At 39.7% G+C, this 21,060-nt stretch overlaps 1 protein-coding gene and 1 pseudogene across 2 annotated transcripts in view; both read left to right on the forward strand.

Annotated features, from left to right (window-relative positions):
* Positions 1-6,678: 6,678 nt before the first annotated feature.
* The window catches only part of LOC308419132 (vomeronasal type-2 receptor 26-like), a gene marked incomplete at both ends in the record, with an annotated part of 38,556 nt that continues 24,174 nt past the window's right edge, over positions 6,679-21,060 (forward strand). The window contains 3 exons of the mRNA XM_080914717.1: positions 6,679-6,893; positions 8,020-8,317; positions 16,070-16,876. Coding sequence (XP_080770843.1) covers positions 6,679-6,893; positions 8,020-8,317; positions 16,070-16,876 — 1,320 coding nt within the window. The remainder of the gene's footprint in view (positions 6,894-8,019; positions 8,318-16,069; positions 16,877-21,060) is intronic.
* Positions 9,067-12,561, forward strand: LOC308418305 (serine/threonine-protein kinase 40-like; annotated as a pseudogene). Its single transcript has 2 exons — positions 9,067-9,089; positions 11,211-12,561. The product of its transcript is annotated as a serine/threonine-protein kinase 40-like (transcript).

The raw sequence follows: 21,060 nt of genomic DNA on the forward strand, positions 1-21,060 counted from the left end.
AAAGTTTTAGTTTCCAGCCTAATTTCAACTTGACTTTTCTCAGCAATTGTATTTCTTTATTGAGCTCTATTTTCACATTTTTAATTGACTTCCTTACCCTTTTCAGCTTCTTGTTTTTATTATTTGGTGGTAAATTGGTGTCTTTTTACAGCTGTTTAGCATAGTTACAAAAAAACTATATCATTATTTTCTCAATTTTACTTATTTATATTCCAAATTACTTTGACCCTCTTCCCAGACCCTCTTCAAGTGTTTTCACCCCCTCCACCCTTTCCTTTTCCCCTGAGAGGGTGCTCCTGTAGGGTTGCTCGCTTACATCTGCTCAGCCACTGGGCCTGGTCTCTTGGGAATGTGAAAACAGGTAGTTTAACTTTGCTTATCTAACTCTGCTACCTGGGGCAGGCACTTGGCCATAGGGAAGCAATGAGAAAATACTCTGGTGGTAGAAAAACTAAGTCTGAGTTGTGAGAAATTCAGAGCTGGCTTGGGGGTCCCTGGGCCTGTTAAGAGGCTGAAGCTGTTGAGTTCTTAGATTCTTGGCCTCCAGGTGCTCTGGGAGTAGCAGAAGAGCAGAGAATGGAGTCGAGGGCCTGAGGGCTGGGGCCTGAGTCTAGTACCAGGCTAGGGAAATTGAGAGATTTGACTTGTTCCAGCAGGGATTGTCCTTAGCTTGTTGGAGGCAGGCATGTTGGCTATTGTGTCTGGGAACATAGAGAGGTCTTCTACCAGTCATTAGGTTGTTGCCCTGTAGATAAAGCCCTCTTTCATGACTCCCTGCTGCAGATCTTGGTGAAAAGATACAATTCATGCTTCTAAACCATTTATTGTAATGGCAGAAAATGGATGTGTAAAACCATACCAAATTTCTCAGGGTGGGTCTAAAATTTAATACCTTTTTAGCAGGGAATAATATCTGGGGACAAAATCACATTAACTAAACACTCCAGGCCTCTATACATAGCATAGCTAACTATTTTTTGAGCCTAATTGATCATAAGGCATGTTACTTCTATGTGAGAAGCATGGCACATGTTCCAAGTCAGGAGTCTGGTAGGGAGTTGGGAATCACCTAAGCCTCAAGTGTGTGCTCACTGAGTCTGCCAGTCTTGACCTGCTCTACCTTACCAAACTTCTGGCATCGTTTTACATCCCACATGCATCAATAGATTTAATTCTTCTTTTAAATATTTGCTTAAGTTCTTTGAAATTGTTTTCATTGGGAGTTTTTGTTGTTGATCCTTCAAGCCACCTTTCTATTTCTTTATTCAGGGGATTGCAATGTTCAGAGAGTTCAGTTAAGATTGAGCTCTCCTTTTCCTTACTGGGAATCATATTTAAGGATCCAAACTCTACCCCTTGTTTCTCTTTGAAGTCAGCTACTGTCTTGTATCAGGTCTGCTCTCCTACATGGTTCATAGATTCTAGCATTAGTGTGGACCTCCCTGTGCCTGGATACCTTGTCCTGCTTTAGCTTTCATCTTCTCTATTGGTGCACAGCTTCTTCTCTGATTTGTGAAACTCCACAAATCTGTCTATACTGGGGGTCAACTTCTCACTTCTCCCTGGGTCTACAATTTGTGCTCTGAGTTATAGAACACCTAAGACCTGTATGCAGTTTGCTGAGTCAGCCTCAGTTTCCTTGCTGGATCTGTAGTAAACTGTGAATTGTGGACATTCCCATACATCTGAAAACCTCACTCTTGGTCTCCTCATAATTCTGTGTCCATGGCTTCAGTACAACTTTTGAACTCATCATGCCTAGATGCCTTATTGGGGTCAGTTCTCTCCTCCCAGGCCTGCAACTTCTTTCATTTGTTACTGAATCCTCAACACTGACACCTGTTACTTATCCCTTTGGTCAACACATTTTTCTTATTTGGGATCACAGCTTCTGCTTCATGCTGTGGAGTTTCCCACAACTGGGTGATCTATCCTGTGTCAGCTGTGAACTCTCTCTGAGTTGTGGAATACACTCACCTAAGTCTTTGCTCTGGTCTCTTACCTGAGTCCATAGCTCTTTTCAAGAGGGGGATACCCAAAGTCCGAGCACCTAATCTTAGATCATTCCTTATTCCTTCTTGATTCTTTAATATAGGGACTTGTAGCTATAAAACTTTCTCTAAGAACTGAGTTCATTGCATCCTATAGGTTTTGGTACATTCTATTTTCCTCTTTATCCAGTTATTTTTATTGCATTTCATTTCATGTTTTGTATTGATTTCCTTATTTATTTCAGTTTCATATTGGTGCCCTTATTAATTTGTTTGAACATATTTATAATCAGTTCTTTAAATTCCTGGTCTGGCATTTTGCCTAAGCATTCTCATCTTGTGTTTTTACATTTGGATTTTTGCATCTGGTTACGGGCTTTTTGTGCCATCTTTCATCTCCCAGTGGCATTGCTTACAATGTTATGCAAAGAGAGTTATAGAGTTGATGAATAAAGGAAAAAGCAAGTATTAGGAAGGGATCTCAAACTATCCTTACTTGCAGATAACTTTATCCTTCATATAAAAGAGTTTGAGACCCTTCAAAAACTTTTAGATCTGATAACCCCACCAACTAATGCATACGGGTTTATGTCAGATGCATACACATCATTATCTATATGATATGCCAATTACAAACATATTTGATAGTGTTGTGCTAGTTGATTCTGTGTGTTTTTTCTTCCAGTGTAGTTTTTCCTCTGACATAAAATTCCTCCCTTTACCTCTTCTTCAGAATTCACCAAGCTCCTCCAAGTCGTTGGATATGAATATCTGCATGTATATCCATTAGTTGCAAGGTGAAGGTGCTCTCATTACAACTGGAATAGACACCAATCTATGAATATAGCAGAATATTATTAGGAATCATTTTATTGACTTTGGTTTTGGTGTTGTTGTTGGGGTTTGTTGTTTTTCCATTTATATTTGTTTATATTGTGGGTCTCTGAGAAATATAGTCTCTAGAGTCTGGCCCTCCAGGAAGTGTCAGGAATGGCTCCCTCTCATGGCACAGGTCTTAACCTGATTTAGTCTTTGGTTGTCCCATCCCATGATTTCTATGCCACTTTTACCCCAGCCCATCTTGTAGGCAGGACAAACTGTAGGCTGAAAGACTTGTAGCTGTGTTGTTGTCCCAATCACTTCCTTGAAAGTCTTGCCTGGTTACAGTAGAGGTTCCATTCCGGCCCTATATTTCTCAATTACTAGGAGTTTTATTTAGGGTCACCCTCATTGAATCCAGGGATTTTTCCCATTGCCTTTGGTTTATAGTTTGTCTCAGAGACAACCCTCCCATTCCCTTTTACTCTTTCTGCCCTCCCCACACATGACCACTCCTATTCCATTTAAAAAGAAATTATTAAATTTCTTAAACATATCCAGCAAAATACAAAAAATATGTGAAGGAAATTAATAAATCTGTTCAAAACCTAAAAATGGTAATAAAACCAATAAAGGAAACACAAACTGGAGGAATCCTGCAAATAAAAAATCTAGATAAGCAAAGAGAAAGCACAGATGCCAACATCACCAATAGAATTCAGGAAATGGAAGAGACTATGTGACGCATAGAAGATATGATAGAAGAATTTGATACATTGGTCAAAGAAAATGTTAAATCTAAAAAGATGTGATTTTCTTCATGTTGTAAGCAACAAAGCCTGTGTACACACCTTTACCTACAGGTTCTTACCCTCTTTTTTTTCCCCCAAAGACTTTATTGTTTATTCAAAAAAATCTGTCCAGACATGCATTGAGGGCTCTTGGATGCATTCATCAAGAATCATATTAGTATGTTGTGGAGATGTTTTCTTTAAAGGGAATACTGGATTTCTGGTATGCATTATTCCTCATATACCACCATCAAAATAGATATCTCAGCCAAACCATTTAGGTCAAGACAGTGGAACCATGACTGCAGGTCCCTGCCAGAACCTGCTCTTTGTCATCCAAAAGTTCAAGATCCATCTGGAGAAAAAGCAGAAAAAGACTGTAGCAGAAAGAACTTCTGAAGGAGACTTAGCAAGCTCACAGACTGACTTCTCCACATGGTCACCCAAAACAGCAGGTTTCAACCTGTGTGTCTAATGACCCTTTTTCAGGGTTACCTAAGACTATCAGAAAACACTGGTATTTATTACCCTCCTGCAGTAACAAAATTACAGTTATGAAGTATCAACAAAAATAGCTTTATGGTTGGGAGCCACCCATAACATAAGGAGCTATATCAAAGGGTAACAACATTAGGAAGGTCAAGAACTACTGGTCTAAGATAAGCATGTCATAAACTGGATTTCACAACTCCCACAATCCCTTGCCCACTGTAGAATTCAAATCAGTGAACACTATAACTCTGTACCCAGCTGCCAGTGCCAAAAATTAAGCACCTTCTACTTCTTTCTTTCCTGATTCTCACTAGTAACCTTGATTGGTTTTATTAACTAGGTATTACTAGTTACCTTGGTTGGTGTTTTAGCACAGAAGAAGGACATTGAATGTTTCTGGGCTGCTGAACCAGAAACACTTTTTGTCCATTTCATGCTGTCTCCTCTAACTGGCTTTATTTCAAGCCAAACAGATCAATCCAAATCACAAGTGGCCAGAATATGTTCTTGGAAACACATATGCAAATCACACATGCACATGCAAACCAGAAACACCTTGAAAATTCCTGGAAATCGCCCTGACTTTCCATATCCAGGAAATGCTTTCGAATTGTCATTTTTTATTTTAATTGAGATAAGTTTCTACCTAGAAAATACAATTCAGAGTGAGGTAATCAAATCCCAACAGAACACACATAGTATGCACTCATGGATAAGTGTATATTAGCCCCAAAGCATGAATTACTCAAGATACAATTCACAGACCACATGAAGCTCAAGAAGTTGGAAGACAAAAGAAGGGATGCTTCAGTCCTTAAAAAGAAAAACAAAATATTCACAGGAGGAAATGAAAAGATGAAATTTGGAGCAGAGACTGAAGTAAGGGCCATCTAAAGACTTTGGGGATCTATCCTATATACTGTCACCAAACACAGAGAATAATGTGGATGCCAAAAAGTGAATGCTGACAGGACCTTGATATAGCTGTCTCCTGAGAGGCTCTGAGAAATACAGAGTTTGATGCTCTTAACCAACCACTGGACTGAGAATGGGGTCCTCAATAGAGGAGTTAGAAAAAGGAATGAAGGAGCTGTAGGGGGTTGCAACTCCACAGGAAGAACAACAATATGAATCAACCAACAATCCCCTCCCCTGCCGGAGTTCCCAGAAACTAAACCATGTACCAAAGAATAAAGAATATACATGGAGGGACCCATGGCTTCAGCAACATATGTAGCAGAGGATGGCCTTATCACATATCAAAGAGAGGAGAGGTCCTTACCCTCTTAAGGGATTTGATGAAGTGGATTTTCTATGTGTATGGATTTAATATGATTTGCAAAAAGTGACATTTCTCTTTTCAAATCTGATTTTGTTATTACAAACATGTATTTTCTTCACATAAAAATATGTTAACACCTATCCTTGGTGACGCACACAAGTAACTTTGACTGATCAGAAGATTGAGATGGGATGGATGGTAACAGATTCAAGGACAATGTGGGAACTTAGTCCTTTAAAGATTTATAAAGGCTAAGACTGTGACCCTATGGTAGAATACTTGGCTAGCATGTACCATGGTCTATGATTAGTCTCCTAGAGTGCCTGCACCAAAAATAAATGAATGTATGAATGAATGAAAGAGAAATAAATAAATAAATAAATAGAAAAAAGGTTAAAATGGGGGGAAGGAGGTATATGATGGGGAGCAGTCAGGATGCAGACCAGTAGGGAGATGGAATTTGAATTTCAAAAGTGGAATAAAGAATTAAAAAAAGTTTAACACATTGGAGGTCATACAAAATAGACATTTTTAAAGCTAGTAATTTACATTCTTTAAAGTATATAAATTTGAAATAATGTGAATGTTTGAAAAAATCTGTGTAATTCAAAATTTTAATTTTCACAATGTATATGTATTTTAAAACATTGTATTCATAAGCATACACAAGGTAGGATATTTAAAAAATAAACAAGTTAATAAGTGACCTTATAAAGTGATCAGAAATAATGTTTTCTACTATAAGCATTTGGCTTTGCCTTACAGAAACACTTAAACAATACTGATGTTAAATGATTAAGAGTCCAGCCCTTCCACACCCATCACCGGCCCTACAAACACTGAGCCCTTAAATCCTCCTTCGGATGTCCACTCAGGACTTCATTGTGCTTCCACTGGTTAGTCTCCCTTCACCTCGAGACCTTGAGCAGTCTCAGCCCACTAAGTGGACACACCCCACCAGTGTTTTAGAGGACTTTCTTAATTGTGTGTTTTCCTGCTGAGAATCAGGATTCCCAGGTGCCAAGTGAGGGTTCCTGAGCCCTTGGAGACTTACAGTGACTCTGTGAAGGGGACAGCATCTAGGGCTAAGTAGGTGCAAAGCAGGTTAATTCCCAGGAACAGAGGGAGTGTTTGGACCCTGGTGAGCCTATATCAGGACAAAACAATGCTTTATAACCTTGATCTACACAGACCTGCCAGACACATGTTTTATCTGTTTGTTGATGTGCTATTGGGATTGATTAGCACAAGATTCTCAACTGAACAGATTTCTGGGTTTTATCAATTATTTATCAATGTTAGTATGAAATTACTCATTGCTTTCTCTCTCCTGATTGTTCTCATTGTATTCCAGGAACAAATTTCTTGCTTCTCCTTAAATAAACCTGCTTCTCCTGGCTACTATCAAGACGGAGATTTTGTCATTGGAGGACTCTTTTCTCTTAGAGTGACTGCTGGAGACAGTAGAAGTAAATTTGGCTTTAAAGACACAGACCACATATTGGAAGATGTTTATGTGTAAGTGTTTGTCTTCTCTCTTTAAAAATATTGTTTCAAAATTTCAGACACATACAATATATGTTGGTCACACCCAAGTTTACTGCTTCCCCTCCAATGTCTCCTTCAACTTCCTGCGGTTTCTCTTTGTTTCTCCCTCCCCACTCTCTCTGTGTGTCTCTGTCTCTGTCTCTGTCTCTCTCTCTCATACACACATGTGCACACTTTTTAATCTACTGAGCTCATTCAGGCATGCCAGTATTGCAGGAATATAGGACATCCTCTAGTGTATAGAAGAGCTACTAAGGTAAACTACCAAAAGACTCTCACTTCCCTATTGGCCACCAAATACCAATAGCTACTCAGGCATGACTGACTTTTTGTGTGTCTCTCCCATAGTCATGCTGAATTCTCTTACATATGTAAGAAGGTATTGAAAGCACTTTGTAGTCAGAAATAATTTTTCTTTGTAGTCATTTGGTGCATTGTACTGCGAAAATTTTATTTTACCACCTGTTTAAAAAAACTTATTTGACACTATTTTTTTTTTTACAATTGCCATAGTTGATCAAACATTGTGTATTTTCCTGAAGTTTATCCTACATTTGAAGACCACATGAAATACTAAGTTTTAATACGGCCTTTCCCACAGCTATTTACCACATGCTATACTCCTTAATTTCACTTTCTGAGACACAAATTACACAGTAGAAAATGAAAGTTGTACATCTGATAGTATGTGGTAGTGCAAACCTTTAATACATAACTTGACAAGACACAGGTTGATCTCTGTGAGCCTGAGGTTTATCTAACCTACTTAGAGAGATTTAATGCAGCCTGGGCTGAATAAAAGAAACTGTTTTATCAAAAATTCAAAAACAAAAATTGTGAATTTGATAATAAATTTTACTATAAATCTTTTTAATGATCAAGTTCCCTACATTTATTAAATAGAATATTTTGCGTGTTTCTTGGAGTATCATGTATATTCTTTATAGGACTGAGATAGTTATAAATAAAAATCCAGAATTTGAGAGGGAGCATTGGAGAAGCTTCAGGGAGAAAAGAGAGGGTAAATGATGTAATTATATTTTAATTAAACATTTAAAAAGAACATAAAAATTGCCATTCCAATTTTTCCTCCTAGGGATCTCACCAAACATTATCAGCACATTTTGGCAATGGTTTTTGCTATAGAAAAAATCAACAAGGACCCAAATATTCTATTCAATATGTCTCTGGGATTCTATCTCTTCAATGTTGACTTTATTGAGATGAGGGCCATAGAGAGTTCTATGTCTTTGCTCTCAGGAGAGAGCCCCCCAGTTCCTAACTACAGCTGCAGGCCCGAGAAGACTGATAAGCTGGTTGCAGTGATAGGAGGTGTTTCAACAGGAATTTCAACTCAGATCTCCCGAGTTCTAAGTCTCTACAATGTCCCACAGGTATGCAAAGAATCCTGGTTCCTTAGATTAAGCATAGTAACATAGTAATAAATGCTAATTAATCCAGTTATTGTTTATTGATGAGGCATGGAACTACTTAATAATTTACTATTTCATCATCATTTATAACTCTGAAGAACAATTTACTCTAAGATGATATCATGTTTGTATAATAAATTTCATTTTAAAAACTTTATAATTGAAAATAATATAAATATAATAAAAACCTGTATTCCTAACACCTCAAGAACATTTCCTTTACTATGTACCATTGTTTATACTATCTTTCTTTCATATGCAGTTTTAGCATCATAAAGTTTGAGGACGGTAATAATTCTACCCATGTATCTTTACTGTAACTACTGTGGATATATGTCTTATTATTTTACTGTAGCATCAGCTCAGATTGCCACATAACATTTTTCTTTCTCTCAGTTTGTGTGTCTGTGTTTGCATGTGTTTGTGCATGTGTGTATGCTTGTACACATGTGTGCACATATATGTGTGTGTGTTTGCATGGTATGTGTGGCACATGTGGTGTGTGCCAGGACTTTGCAGGTAGGCATGTGAGAACACCTTGAGGCCAGACATTCTTCCTTCATCACTGTTTACACTGCTGCCTTGAATCAGGGTTTCTCACTGAACTGGAGGTTTGAGATTTTAAACTGACTAGTCAGCAGGCTCTAGTGATTTATCTGTCTCTTCCCTGCTATGTTGGTGTGTAAGCACACAGACATTTCTGACTGGTTATGGGGATGCTGAGAATTCTAATGTAATTCCTTATGCTTGCACAGCAAGCACTTTCAACCCACTGACCCACCCCCTAAGCCTCATGATTAAATATATATCAGACTTCACAGTTATCTGCTGATGCTGAGGTCAGCTCCTACTCAGCAAGACAGTGAACTAAATTCTCCCTCCATAAACTGAGCAAAGCCTCCTCCTGTAGGCGGTGTCCTACAGACAGCTGTTTATATTTTAATGTTAATTCCACTTCCCCAAGAAGGGCTGCCTAGTCATGTACTCATGATGGTGACCTCATTTGAACCTTTCCATTTTCATTAGTAAAATAAAGGTGAGAGATGGTGACTGGGCAGTGTAAGGGAAGTGGAGGGGGAGGGTCAGAGGTCAGAGGTCAGAGGTCAGAGGTCAGAGGAGAGGGAGTTCCAAGATGGAAGTTGAGAAGGATGAATTGGAAACCAGTGGGCTTTATCGGCATTAAGTAGCTATGAACATTTAAGGATTTTATAGGTGTAAAATCTCATATAGAAGGGCAGTTTGTATCTTTGTCTATTTGATGTAATCTTGTTGTGTAGAGGGATTGTGGACTGAGAATTGAATATATAAACCTATATGAAAAGGTATCAGGACTTAAAGTTGTGCTTGTGTTGGGATTTGGGGTAAAGAAATACCCGGGGATGAAGGTGGTAGGGCAGGCATAGTAAATCACCAGGGAATTGAGTCATGTGGATGGAGTGAGACCGTGGGAGCCGATAAAAAGATAGGCTTCAATATTTTTTAATATTTACTGCAGTATCCTTCTGCCTAACTATCTAGTTTCCCACCATTGTGACCTTCCATTTCCACTTCTGTCTCCTGAGGAAGCCTCATTCAGGCCTGTTCAGGTGCCTGCAGACTGTGAGGTGCTGTTGCTCCCCATTCTCATCCCCCCACAGTAGGTCAGTGTTAAAAAATCAGTTCTCTCCTGAGAGGGCAACCTGTAACAGCCCTCTGATTCACAGTGAGTGACAAACTACAGCTCTTCTTCTTTGTCAGATCATCTCCCTAGAGGAACAGCTGTCTTCCTGAGAGTAACACCTGGATTGAAGACCTGAAAGAACCCCAGGATTGTCCTGTCACAGAACAACAGGTGTCTACACCATAGACCCTTGCCTTATGGATGTGATTTGTCACAATTCAAACATATATATAATATATAAATTTATACTTTAAAAGTAGTTTAATTTCATTTTTAGAAATATGTTTAATTAACAAAATTATGTTAATAAAACAGAATTCAAATTATGCTTTTTTATAAAAAGTATTTATTTATTTTATTTATCTCAGTACACTGTAGCTTTCCTCAGACTTACCAGGAGAGGGTACTGGATCCCATTACTGATGGTTGTGAGCCACCATGTCGTTGCTGGGAATGAACTCAGGACCATTGGAAGAGCAGTCAGTGCTCTTAACTGCTGAGCCATCTCTCTAGCCCCTCAAATTATGTTTTATTAATTAATTTAGTTTCAAGGGACTCATAAACCCGTCATCAAAATTTATTGATATAAAGTATTATATTATCATGTGTCATCTATTTAAATTGCTTACTTTTGTGCATTTATTAATATTGAATAATTATTCAAGCTACTATTTCCTTCCTCCAAGTATTTATGTGTACTTCATTTTGTGATTTCTTCTTTTCTATTTCTCTTCCTTCTCTCCACCCACCCCTATCTCCCAGTCAATTAACATGTATTGAGTGTCTTTATTCAACTGTAATGATTTTGGATTCAGTAAATGAAATGTTCACTAAACATTCAAATTCAGATGCCTAATGAGAAGGCAGTAAATGAAGCCTGGGTATAAGCTGTGGGTTGGGGCATGATCTAGTTGGGATCTGATTTTAGAAAATTATTGAGGCAACTTGTGTGGAAAGGGGGAATCAAATACTAATCATAACCATGGTACACTGTGATATTGATACCAACAGTGTAGACAGAGATAGATGATTCAGTAAGGCAGACTGATAATGTTGGCCAAACCTTGGAAATACATCCCTTGATCAAAGAAAGATTCCTGGAACTCTTTAAAGAGCACATTTTAACCAGGCCAGAGCGTCGAGCATCTGCAGATTTAGGCTGCAGACTATGGGCAAGCAGCACTGATCCCCCAGAAAAGAACTGAGAATAAAGTGGGGAGCATTAGACAGAGGAGTTGGGGAGAGGCCGGCCAGGGCCAAGGCTCTAGTGGCTGGCATTACTGGAAATAATGCAAAGATAGCAGGGCTGTTCATGTTTGGTCCCCGACTGGGCAACTCACTGGTACTGAGCATTTTACAGTGGTTGACAAGGAAAGATGGCATAGACGACTTCTATCACTTGAAGATCTTCACCTTAGAGGAGAGGGGTGAACAAGGAATAGCCATGAGAAAAGTCAGTGCAAGATGCTGTTGCATACCTAGTACTATCTGCTCTCCCGACTGCACACAGGATGGTATGGTCCGGCACCGTGGGCTCTTCCAAGACTGCCTCTGTTTAGCATTCAAGGACACAGAATCTAGTCAGATGGTAAAGAAGATAAAGAAACACATTTGCCTCGTCCTTCACTTCCTCTGTGTACAGGACTTCAGTGACTAGACCAATGACCTCATCAACCTACAGCACTTTGTCAAGTAGAAGAGGCTCAGTGAGCACGAGATCGTGTTCATTTTCTAAGACATGGTCCATGTGGTGGAAGCTCTGCACCAGAAAAACATCATGAACAGAGACTTAAAGCTTGGGAACATGGTGCTCAAGAAAGGGCCCATCAGATAACTATCACCAATTTTTGTTTTGGGAAGCATCTTGTGAGTAAGGAGGACCTGCTAAAGGACCAGAGGGGGAGCCCTGACTACATCAGTCCTGATGTGCTCAGTGGCCAGCCAAACTAGGGAAAGCCTAGTGACATATGGGCCTTGGGTGTGGTGATCTTCACTATGCTCCACGGCAGTTCCCCTTCTAAGACAGCATCTCAAAAGAGCTCTTCTGCAAGATCAAGGCTGCTGAGTGCACCATCCCCGAGGATGGGAGAGCCTCTGAGAACACAGTGTTTCTTATCCAGAAACTACTGGTCCTTGACCCCAGCAACTCCTGGCTGCTGCCAGTGTCCTGGAGGTCCTCAGTGCCATCATTACATCTCAGCAGTTCCTGTCCTCTCTGAGTGGGTCTTTGCAAGTGGTTCCTGACATTGATGAGCAAATGAGAAACACTGACAGCTCCTAGGAGACAAAGGTAACAGAGGGATGCTCTCAGTACTAGTTTGAGAATGACATGCGACAGCAACTGATGATGGCCTAAGAGAAGAGCTCCATCCATCAGGCCCTTGACCTGGGTACCCAAGTGGCAGTTAGATAGCATGCTACCAGTCTGACAGCTGGGCCATGATGCACAGCCAATGACACAGCCATCCTGGCAAAGCGCTATCTGCTGAAACAGTGTCCTCAGCTAGGGCACTGGCCCCAGCACAACTCTTCTCTACCCACCTGAGGCCCAGCCATCAGTCCTGCCTGGGCCTGGACCCAGGAGTGCTGGACTGATTCTCCCAGGCTGCAGTAGGGAAAGTGCAGGGACAGGGACAGCCCAGGTCACAACCAGGGTCAACAGAGGTACCACAAAGCTACCTTTTGTGATGATTGCTCGATTATTTTTTATTACCTGAGAATTCTAGATAGTACCTAATCTGCTTTTAATCGTGACATTTTAATCTACCTCTGTCTCTTTAACCACGCTGTCTCAGGACTGAATGCTGGGGGAAAGAGGGGAGTCTACGCTCACAACCCAGGCACTGGAACAGCTGCAGCCTGGCTAGGCCACAGATCTCACAGTCCATATAAGCTGAGCATGCAGCTCGCTGCTGGCCCCCAGTAAGCACCTTTCCTCACCATTCATTGTCCCTCCCCTCAGGCTACCCTTAGTGTAAGCTTTGGAATAGTCTCACCTCACCTTCCGCCCAAGTCAAAGATACTTATGTTTTACTGAACCCAACTTCTCTTTCTATGTTCAGCTCATGGCCACTCTTCGCCCCTGAGCTTGGCTGAATAACAGGCCCCATGTGTGCAGGCTCACTTCTCACCCTCAGGCTCCTAGGAGCCCTCTTGCCAGTTCCTCCCTCTGTTCTCAAGCTACTAAGCCTTCTGTGTCCAGACTTGGCTCTCTCTCTCCCTAGCAGCTTTTCTGGGGGCGCTGCACGTTCTCACTAGTCCTGCCCACATCCTCCATCTTTCTTGTGGTACCCAGGTAACGTGGACATAGTATGAAGGGTCCTGTGGCCAACTTTGGAGGATGCTCTTGGCCTACTATGGACAGGCAACTTTGATCAGAAACCCTCTCACCCTGCCGCAGAAGTTGTGCCTTTCCCAGAAGACTCTGGGAAGATAACTACTTGAGAGTAGGACTTGGAAGAAAATCTGTAGGGATCAGGAACCCACCTACCTTCCTGCTTTAAGAATGGCCCTGCTCCCCTTTTTGAGCCGAGATTTTGAAGTGGATGCCTGTGTTGCCAGAAACACTATTCTCGCCAGAATGCCCCACCCTGCACTGGATTTAGCGCACCCAGTACCAAGAAAAGACCCAACTCTGGAGGTCTACATCCTATGTACCCTCAGAGGGGGCGATGTTACCCTCCTGGTAGGTAGTCCTAGACCCTTCCTGCCTCTTTATCTCCAGTGGGGAGACCATGATTTCTAAAGTGAGAGATGCCCCTCACCTCCTGTAAAGCTGACTCACTTTGAGTGATCTTGGCCAAGTTTCCAAACTTCTTTGTGCCTCAGTTTCCCCATATGGAAAAATGGTGCCACCTCCTGCAGCAGTATCAGGGCTACCCATGCCTCCTTCTTCCCTATGCCGCATATTCAGCCCTGAGCGCTTATGCCTCTGGCTTGCTGTGTCTGTGGAGTCTACCTGAGCCCAGCAGTCACTCAGCTCTGCCTCTAGTTCAGCTATCCGGCCACTGAGATGATCATGGTTCTGGAGGTAGGGTGGGTAGGGCTCTTTTCTATATTTCTTTGATAATGATAAGTCTCCGAAGGAGCAGAAATGCAGCCAGGCTGGGCCTCTAGCCCATGACTGCCCTCCAGTGAGGCTCCAAGTCCTGGCTAGGGCCCTCTTGGGCAGAGCCCCTGTCTAGCTCCTCAGGCCTGATTGCATTTGCCCTCCTTTCAAAAGCAATACCTTTAGGTCTGCAGCACTATCAGCTAGGCTGGTTCCTTTTTAGGACAATCTGGGTCAGATGAGAGAAGGGTGGGTCCGACCTCACTGCTGTCAGGCACTGAGAAGTCCTATGGTAAAGAAAAACAAAAACAAACCCAAACAAACAAAACACAAAACAAAGTGGGAAAAGTCACAAAAAAGTTTGTATAAAGATGTATTTTTGTACTACACGAGGCCTCTTCCTGCATGTCAAAAATAAAACTTTCTGATCTGGGGGAAAAATAGAACACATTTTAAGGAAAAGGATTGTTTCATGCCAATATTAGGTTAAGTAAAGTGAATTTGATAATTGGTCATTTGATATAGCAGATTAGGTAATTAATGATCAAGTCTATACCTTAGAGGTGATACCCTAAAGTACATAGAAACGCCAGTGTAGACATCTCAATTGAAGTTTTCTGGTAAAGACAGCAATGTGAAAGGGGTGACCAGAGGAAAAGGAAAGACTTTAGAACAATCACTGAGGTAGATAATCCGCCTTCTATCCTAAGCAAGCTTATTTTAGAGTAGTTGACTATGGATTGAGCATTACAGAAAGACAAAAGATATAAGAACTTCAAAGGAAATATAGACTTCACTAGAAAATTTTACAATGTTTCATAGATTCCTTTTTATTGGATAATGGAGTTATGGTTTTGTGACTTTAAATAAAAAAGCCTTTAGTGTTAATATTTTTCCACTTCTGTATGGGGTAGGTAGGCTGTGTTGGGAACCCTGATTCTATATTGAGATGGTAGAAGTCCTGAGAACAGCGAGTGAGATGGCAGGTAGCTTTGCAGACTCCCATGAATCAGAGACCCTTGCCATAGGCACCACACTGCCTCTTTGGGCACTGGCTACACCTCAAGCCCCTCCCCCACAGGTCATATAAACTAGGCAGAGCAGGACTGTCCCCAAATATGTAGACAAGGTCTTCCCAAGCGCTCAGGCCAAGCCAATAGGAAGTAACAGTTGTCTGACTCCAAACCATTTCAAATATATATATATATATATATATATATATATATATATATATATATATATATATATATATATATATATATATTTTATGAGCTTATATATATATGAGCTTGGCTCAAAAGTAAAAAGACTAGTATAAAAATCATTTCTCCATCACAGATGGTTTGTTCTAAAGATCTGTTAACACCTTCGATTGGGAAGAGACTTTCTCTCCTGAAGCTTCTTGCATCTCACTCTGAAGCCACTTGCTGGCTTCATTCAGCCTAGCTGGGTGCCCTGTGGCTGTGGCATAAATGCGCACCCTGCTGAGTCCAGTAGTGGAAGCAGCAAAGCTTGTCTCCAAGACCCAGTAGTGAAGCTGCGACCGAGCTGGGTTATCTTCCTGTTCACCTGAGCTGGTGCTCCCTGCCTAGCCCAGCAGTGGAAGCTTTCATATGCCAGCCAGACCCATCAGCAGAGGTAGCCAGAGAGTTGTGTGGGATTTCTGGCACCAGGTCCCACACTTCCATTATCAGGAAGATGAAGGTTTTGTGTTGGGAAATGACAGATTTGTAAATGCCCTTGTTTGACAGGTATTACTTGAACTGAAAGCAAGAGATAGACACTCTGTAGTCATGTTTGGTATGTTCTATAAAACTGCAAAGAAAAAGATACATTTCATGTGAGCAGTGAGACGAAAGTGATGGGTCACAGGTAACAAAATAATATTTCTTAGCAAAGTTGCTTAACTGTTTAATTTCTCCTAGAGTCTATTATTACAGAAGGTAAACCAAGTCATTTGAGAATAAGAATAATTGTCTTAAGTAGTAACTTTCTTCCTGTTTAGATCAGCTATGCTCCTTTTCACCAGAGTCTTGAGAGCAGAGTCCAGCTCCAGTCTCCTTACCAGTTTCCTGTGCACTCCACAGCCCTGTACCAGGGAATTATTCAACTGCTTCTACACTTCAATTGGGTCTGGGTTGGCCTGGTGGTTCCAGATGATATGAGAGGAGAACTCTTCCTTAGGGACATCACAGAGAAAATGGCCAACCATGGACTTTGTGTTGCATTTGCAGAAAAGGTTCTAGAATTTCCGGTTAAGCGCACAGGAAACATGGAACATTTTATGGAAAGATTCATAATGACACATGTTATTGTTGCAGTTGGTGATACATATTCTCTTCTGAGGTTTGTCTTTCAAATCTATTGTTATACTCCCTTTGGTAATGTCTGGATTACAACTTCTGATTGGGATATCACCACATTACCATTTCAACAAAATAAAGTTTATACATACTTTGGTGGAGGATTCTCATTTTCTGTTCACAGGGATGAAATTCTTGGATTCAAGGATTTTCTCAGAAGTGTTCAACCTAAAAAATACCCCCATGATATCTTTATCCAGGAGGTGTGGTCAATCTTATTTGAATGTCCATATGTTGATCAGAATGGAATCAGCAAACCGAGTCTATGTGAGCAAAATGGCACCCTGAGCTCACGACCTCTACATGTTTGGGACATGAATACCTCACCCTCAAGCTACAAAGTCTATGATGCTGTGTATGCCATTGCCAAGGCACTTCACGAGGAGCTGTCAACCAGAGAGGAAGACTCCCTGCATAAAGATGTATTCTGGGCTCCTCTCCCATGGAAGGTAGCAATAGCTGGTCTTGTGTTATCCTATAGTGTTGTGCCCTGGCTTGAAAGTTATGCATTTTGATTCATGATCTTTCATAGTTAGTGTTAGAGAAATTTTTTTGTGGTATCATATTTCTTTATGCTACTATCTCCTTCATCACAGTATTCATGTTTAATTCACTAGCAAAAAGCAGCACAAAAATGTCTTAGAGGAAAAAAGACACATTGTAATGTTTAAAGCTGAACTACATTCCTTTCAGAAATAAATTTATATAAGGTGCTGAAAAATGCTTATCTTATTTTGAGCACATTCTAATATTAATGTTTATGCCATTTAATTGTCACATGCATTTTTTATTTCTTTTAATAATATGTGAAGTAAGTATAATATACATTTCATGTAACTTATACAAGTATAAATATGGCACATTTTGTTTGTCTTTTCCTTCCTTAATTTATTCAAGTGATTTATTCATTTTTTCTTTAAGGAACTCTATTGTCTTTATTAAGTTAAGGTCATTAATTTTTAGCTTAATCTGTGTTGAAATATTTAGTGCTTGATGTAGTAGAATAACTAGGTTCTCATGGTGACATAGTGCCTTGACTGCTGATTGTTTTTTCACACTCACATATAGATACCTGGGTTTGGGGTGATTGTATGTTTTAGTGCTTGTTTCTGGATTTGTCTTTGATGCAAGGGTGTTTTACTCTGGTTCTTCTTGTTTATGTTGCATGTGGTTGATTAGAGGTTTTCAGCTTGAGTTGTAGACTGGATTCTGATGGTTGTGATGACCTCTTGTTGAGTGGAGTACAGATGCTTGTGTTGGGCATTTGAACATGACAAGGCAGGAGAGGAAAGATTTTGGGTAGGAAAAGCAGGCACTGAGAGAGTGGGGTCAGTGCATGAGTTGAGGTCTGCCTGGTGTTTTGGTGGTTATCACTGTCTCTGTTTCAGGATTGGGTCTCTGTTGAAGTTGGGGGTCAGAATATGGCAACATGTAGGAGAGAGTAGCAGTTCGCAGGAAGCTTGGTCAACACTAAGAAAATGGCATCAGTCTGTGAACAACTAGCCTACCTGAAATTCTACTAGAAAGTTTGGCCTTGGTTCAAGTGGGAACTTCCACAGGAATCAAGACATGGGAGGGTTTGTTAATGATCAATCCTTGGTCTGGGAAATAGAACTGAAGTTAAAGTTTGAGTTTTTCTGGTGGATAAGGATGTTGAACCTTTTATATATGTTTCTTGGCTATTTGTTTTTCATCCTTTTGGAATTGCCATTCCATTAGCACATATTGAACTGTATGGTCTCTTAGTTTTTCTGAGTGCTTTCCAATTTTCTGAAGAATGGTCAGACTGATTTCCACAGTGGTTTTACCACTGCAATGGAGGAATGTTTCTCTTTCTGACATCCTTGCCACTGTCTGCTGTCACCTGAGCTTTCGATCTTAGCCACTCTGACTGATATGAGGTGGAATCTCAGGGTATTTTTGTTTTGCATTTCCCTGATGACTAGAGATGTTATACATTAATGTAGGGGCCTCTCAGCTGGTTGAGATTCCTCACTTGAGAATGGTTTCTATAGCTCTGTACCCATTTTTAAATAGGGTTAGTTGTTTCTTTGGAGCCAAACTTCTTGTATTTTTTGTATATAATGGATATTAGCTCTCTATCAAATGTAGGATTGGTAAAGATCTTTTCCCAGTTTGTAGGTTGTCATTTTGTCCTATTGACATTGTCTTTTGCCTTAAAGAAGCTTTTCAATTTTATGAGATCCAACATGTTGATAGTTGATTTTAAAGCCTGAGTCAGGAAAATTTTACTTGTGCAGATATGGTCGAGTCTTTTTCCCACTTTCGATTCTGTTAGATTAATTACTTTTTTTGTGGAGGTTCTTGATCCACTTGGACTTGAGATGTGTACAAGGAGAAAAGAATGGATAAATTTGCAATCTTCAATATGCTGACAACCATTTGAACCAGCACTGTGTGTTGAATATGCTGTCTTTTTTTCCAGCAAATAATTTTAGGACCTTTGTTGAAGCTCAAGTGACTATTGTAGGTTGGTTCATTTCCAGGCCTTCAGTTTTATTCCAGGGATCTATCTGTCTGTGTCTGCACCAGTACCATGCTGCTTTGTTGTTGTTTGTTTTTTTCACTCTAGCTCATGTACAGCTTGAGGTCAGGGATGGTGAATTGCCCAGAAGTTCTCACTCTCTCTTTTTTTTCATGGTTAAGGTTGTTATTCATAATTGACATAAAAACTTTAAGATGTCAAAATAAACTGAACTAACAAAACTGAACTTCCATGAAAGAATCATATAATAATATGAGAATTAAAATACAGTGATTTGCTTTGTTTATGGATAGGGAGAGTTAACTGACTTTTATTCTTACGGCATTAGTAAGGTGTTTTATAATAAAGAAGTTAGTTATGGTATGCATGCTTTTAAAAGGAAATGAAAATTTGGAACTTCCAGATTTCTAAAACGTTAAAAATACTGCATGGTTACAAATATATACATTACATAAGTAACTATAAAACTTTTTTTTTGGAATCTTTTTTTTAAAAAATTGAACAACATTATTTGTAAAAAATTAAATGTACAAATTTTAAGCATTTTTGCATAAAAGTATATGAATACATTTTTGTCAGTGCTTGCCTTTATTTTTTTTTAAAGGTTTAATAGTGTGCATTAGGTATTACTAGTAACAATGAGCATAAAGTACATGTAAAATATGATGTAATCTGGAATTAGTCAAAGTTTTCTTGGTGCAAAAGAATTAAGAATAAGGGTTTTTCTTTTCTTTTTTTTTAACAACTTTATTTTACAAAACAAAGATAAATGTACAGATTTTAAACATTTTTTGCTTAAAATTATACAGTTTTGTCAGTACTTTTTTCAGATTTTAAAATAATTTTTACATAAAACTATATGAATATATTTTTTTACTTAGTACTTGATTTTTTTAAGGTTTGATAGTATGCATTGAAAACTTAATAGTTACAATGAGCATACAGTACATGTAAAACAAAATGTAACATGGAAATAGTGAAAGTTTTCTTGTTGTGTAAATATTTTTTTTGTTTTGTTTTGGTTTCTTTATTTCTTGGACTTCATACAGTCTGTGAGTTGTTTCTGGGGGAGTGCAAGCCTCTTCGGTTAGCATCCCACTAATAGTGACTGCATATTATGTCTGTTCTTTTGTGACTGGGTTATCTCACTCAGGATGATCTTCTCTAGATGCAGCCATTTTCTTAAGAATTTGGTTAAGTCATTGTTTCTGGTGGCTGAGTAGTATTCCATTGTGTATATGTACCACAATTTTTGTATCCATTCATCTTCTGAAGGACATCTGGGTTCTTTCCAGCTTCTGGCTATTATAAATAGAGCCGCTATGAACATTGTGGTGCATATATCTTTGTTGTGTATTAAAGTGTCTCTGGGGTATATGCCCAGAAGTGGAATAGCTGGGTCTTCAGGTAGTACTATATCCAATTTTCTGAGGTATCGCCAGACAGATTTCCAGAGTGGTAGTATTAGTTTGCAACCCCACCAACAGTGGAGAAGTGTTCCTCTTTCTCCACAGCCTCGCCAGCATCTGCTGTCATATGAGTTTTGGATTTTGGCCAATCTGACTGGTGTGAGGTGGAATCTCAGGGTTGTTTTGATTTGCATTTCCCTGATGGCTAAGGATTTCGAGCACTTCCTCAGATGTTTCTCGGCCATTCGGTGTTCCTCAACTGAAAATGATTTGTTTAGCTCTGTACCCCATTTTTTAATAGGGTTATTTGATTCTCTGGTGTCTAGCTTTTTGAGTTCCTTGTATACCTTGGATATTAGGCCTCTATCTGATGTGGTGTTGGTAAAGATCTTTTCCCATTCTGTTGGTTGCTGTTTTGTTTTCTTGACAATGTCCTTAGCCTTACAGAAACTTTGCAATCTCATTAAGTCACATTTGTTAATCTTTGACCTTAGAGCTTGAGCCATTGGTGTTTTGTTCAGAAAAATTTCTCCTGTGCCTATGTGTTCTAAGGTTTTCCCTACTTTCTCATCTAATAGTTTCAGTGTATCTGGTTTAATGTGGAGATCTTTGATCCACTTACACTTGAGCTTTGTACAAGGAGATAAGAAAGGGTCTATTTTCCTTCTTTTGCATGCCGAGTGCCAGTTGGACCAGCACCATTTGTTGAATAAGCTGT

Source organism: Micromys minutus, assembly GCF_963924665.1.
Source record: "Micromys minutus genome assembly, chromosome: 3".
Lineage (NCBI taxonomy): Eukaryota > Metazoa > Chordata > Mammalia > Rodentia > Muridae > Micromys > Micromys minutus.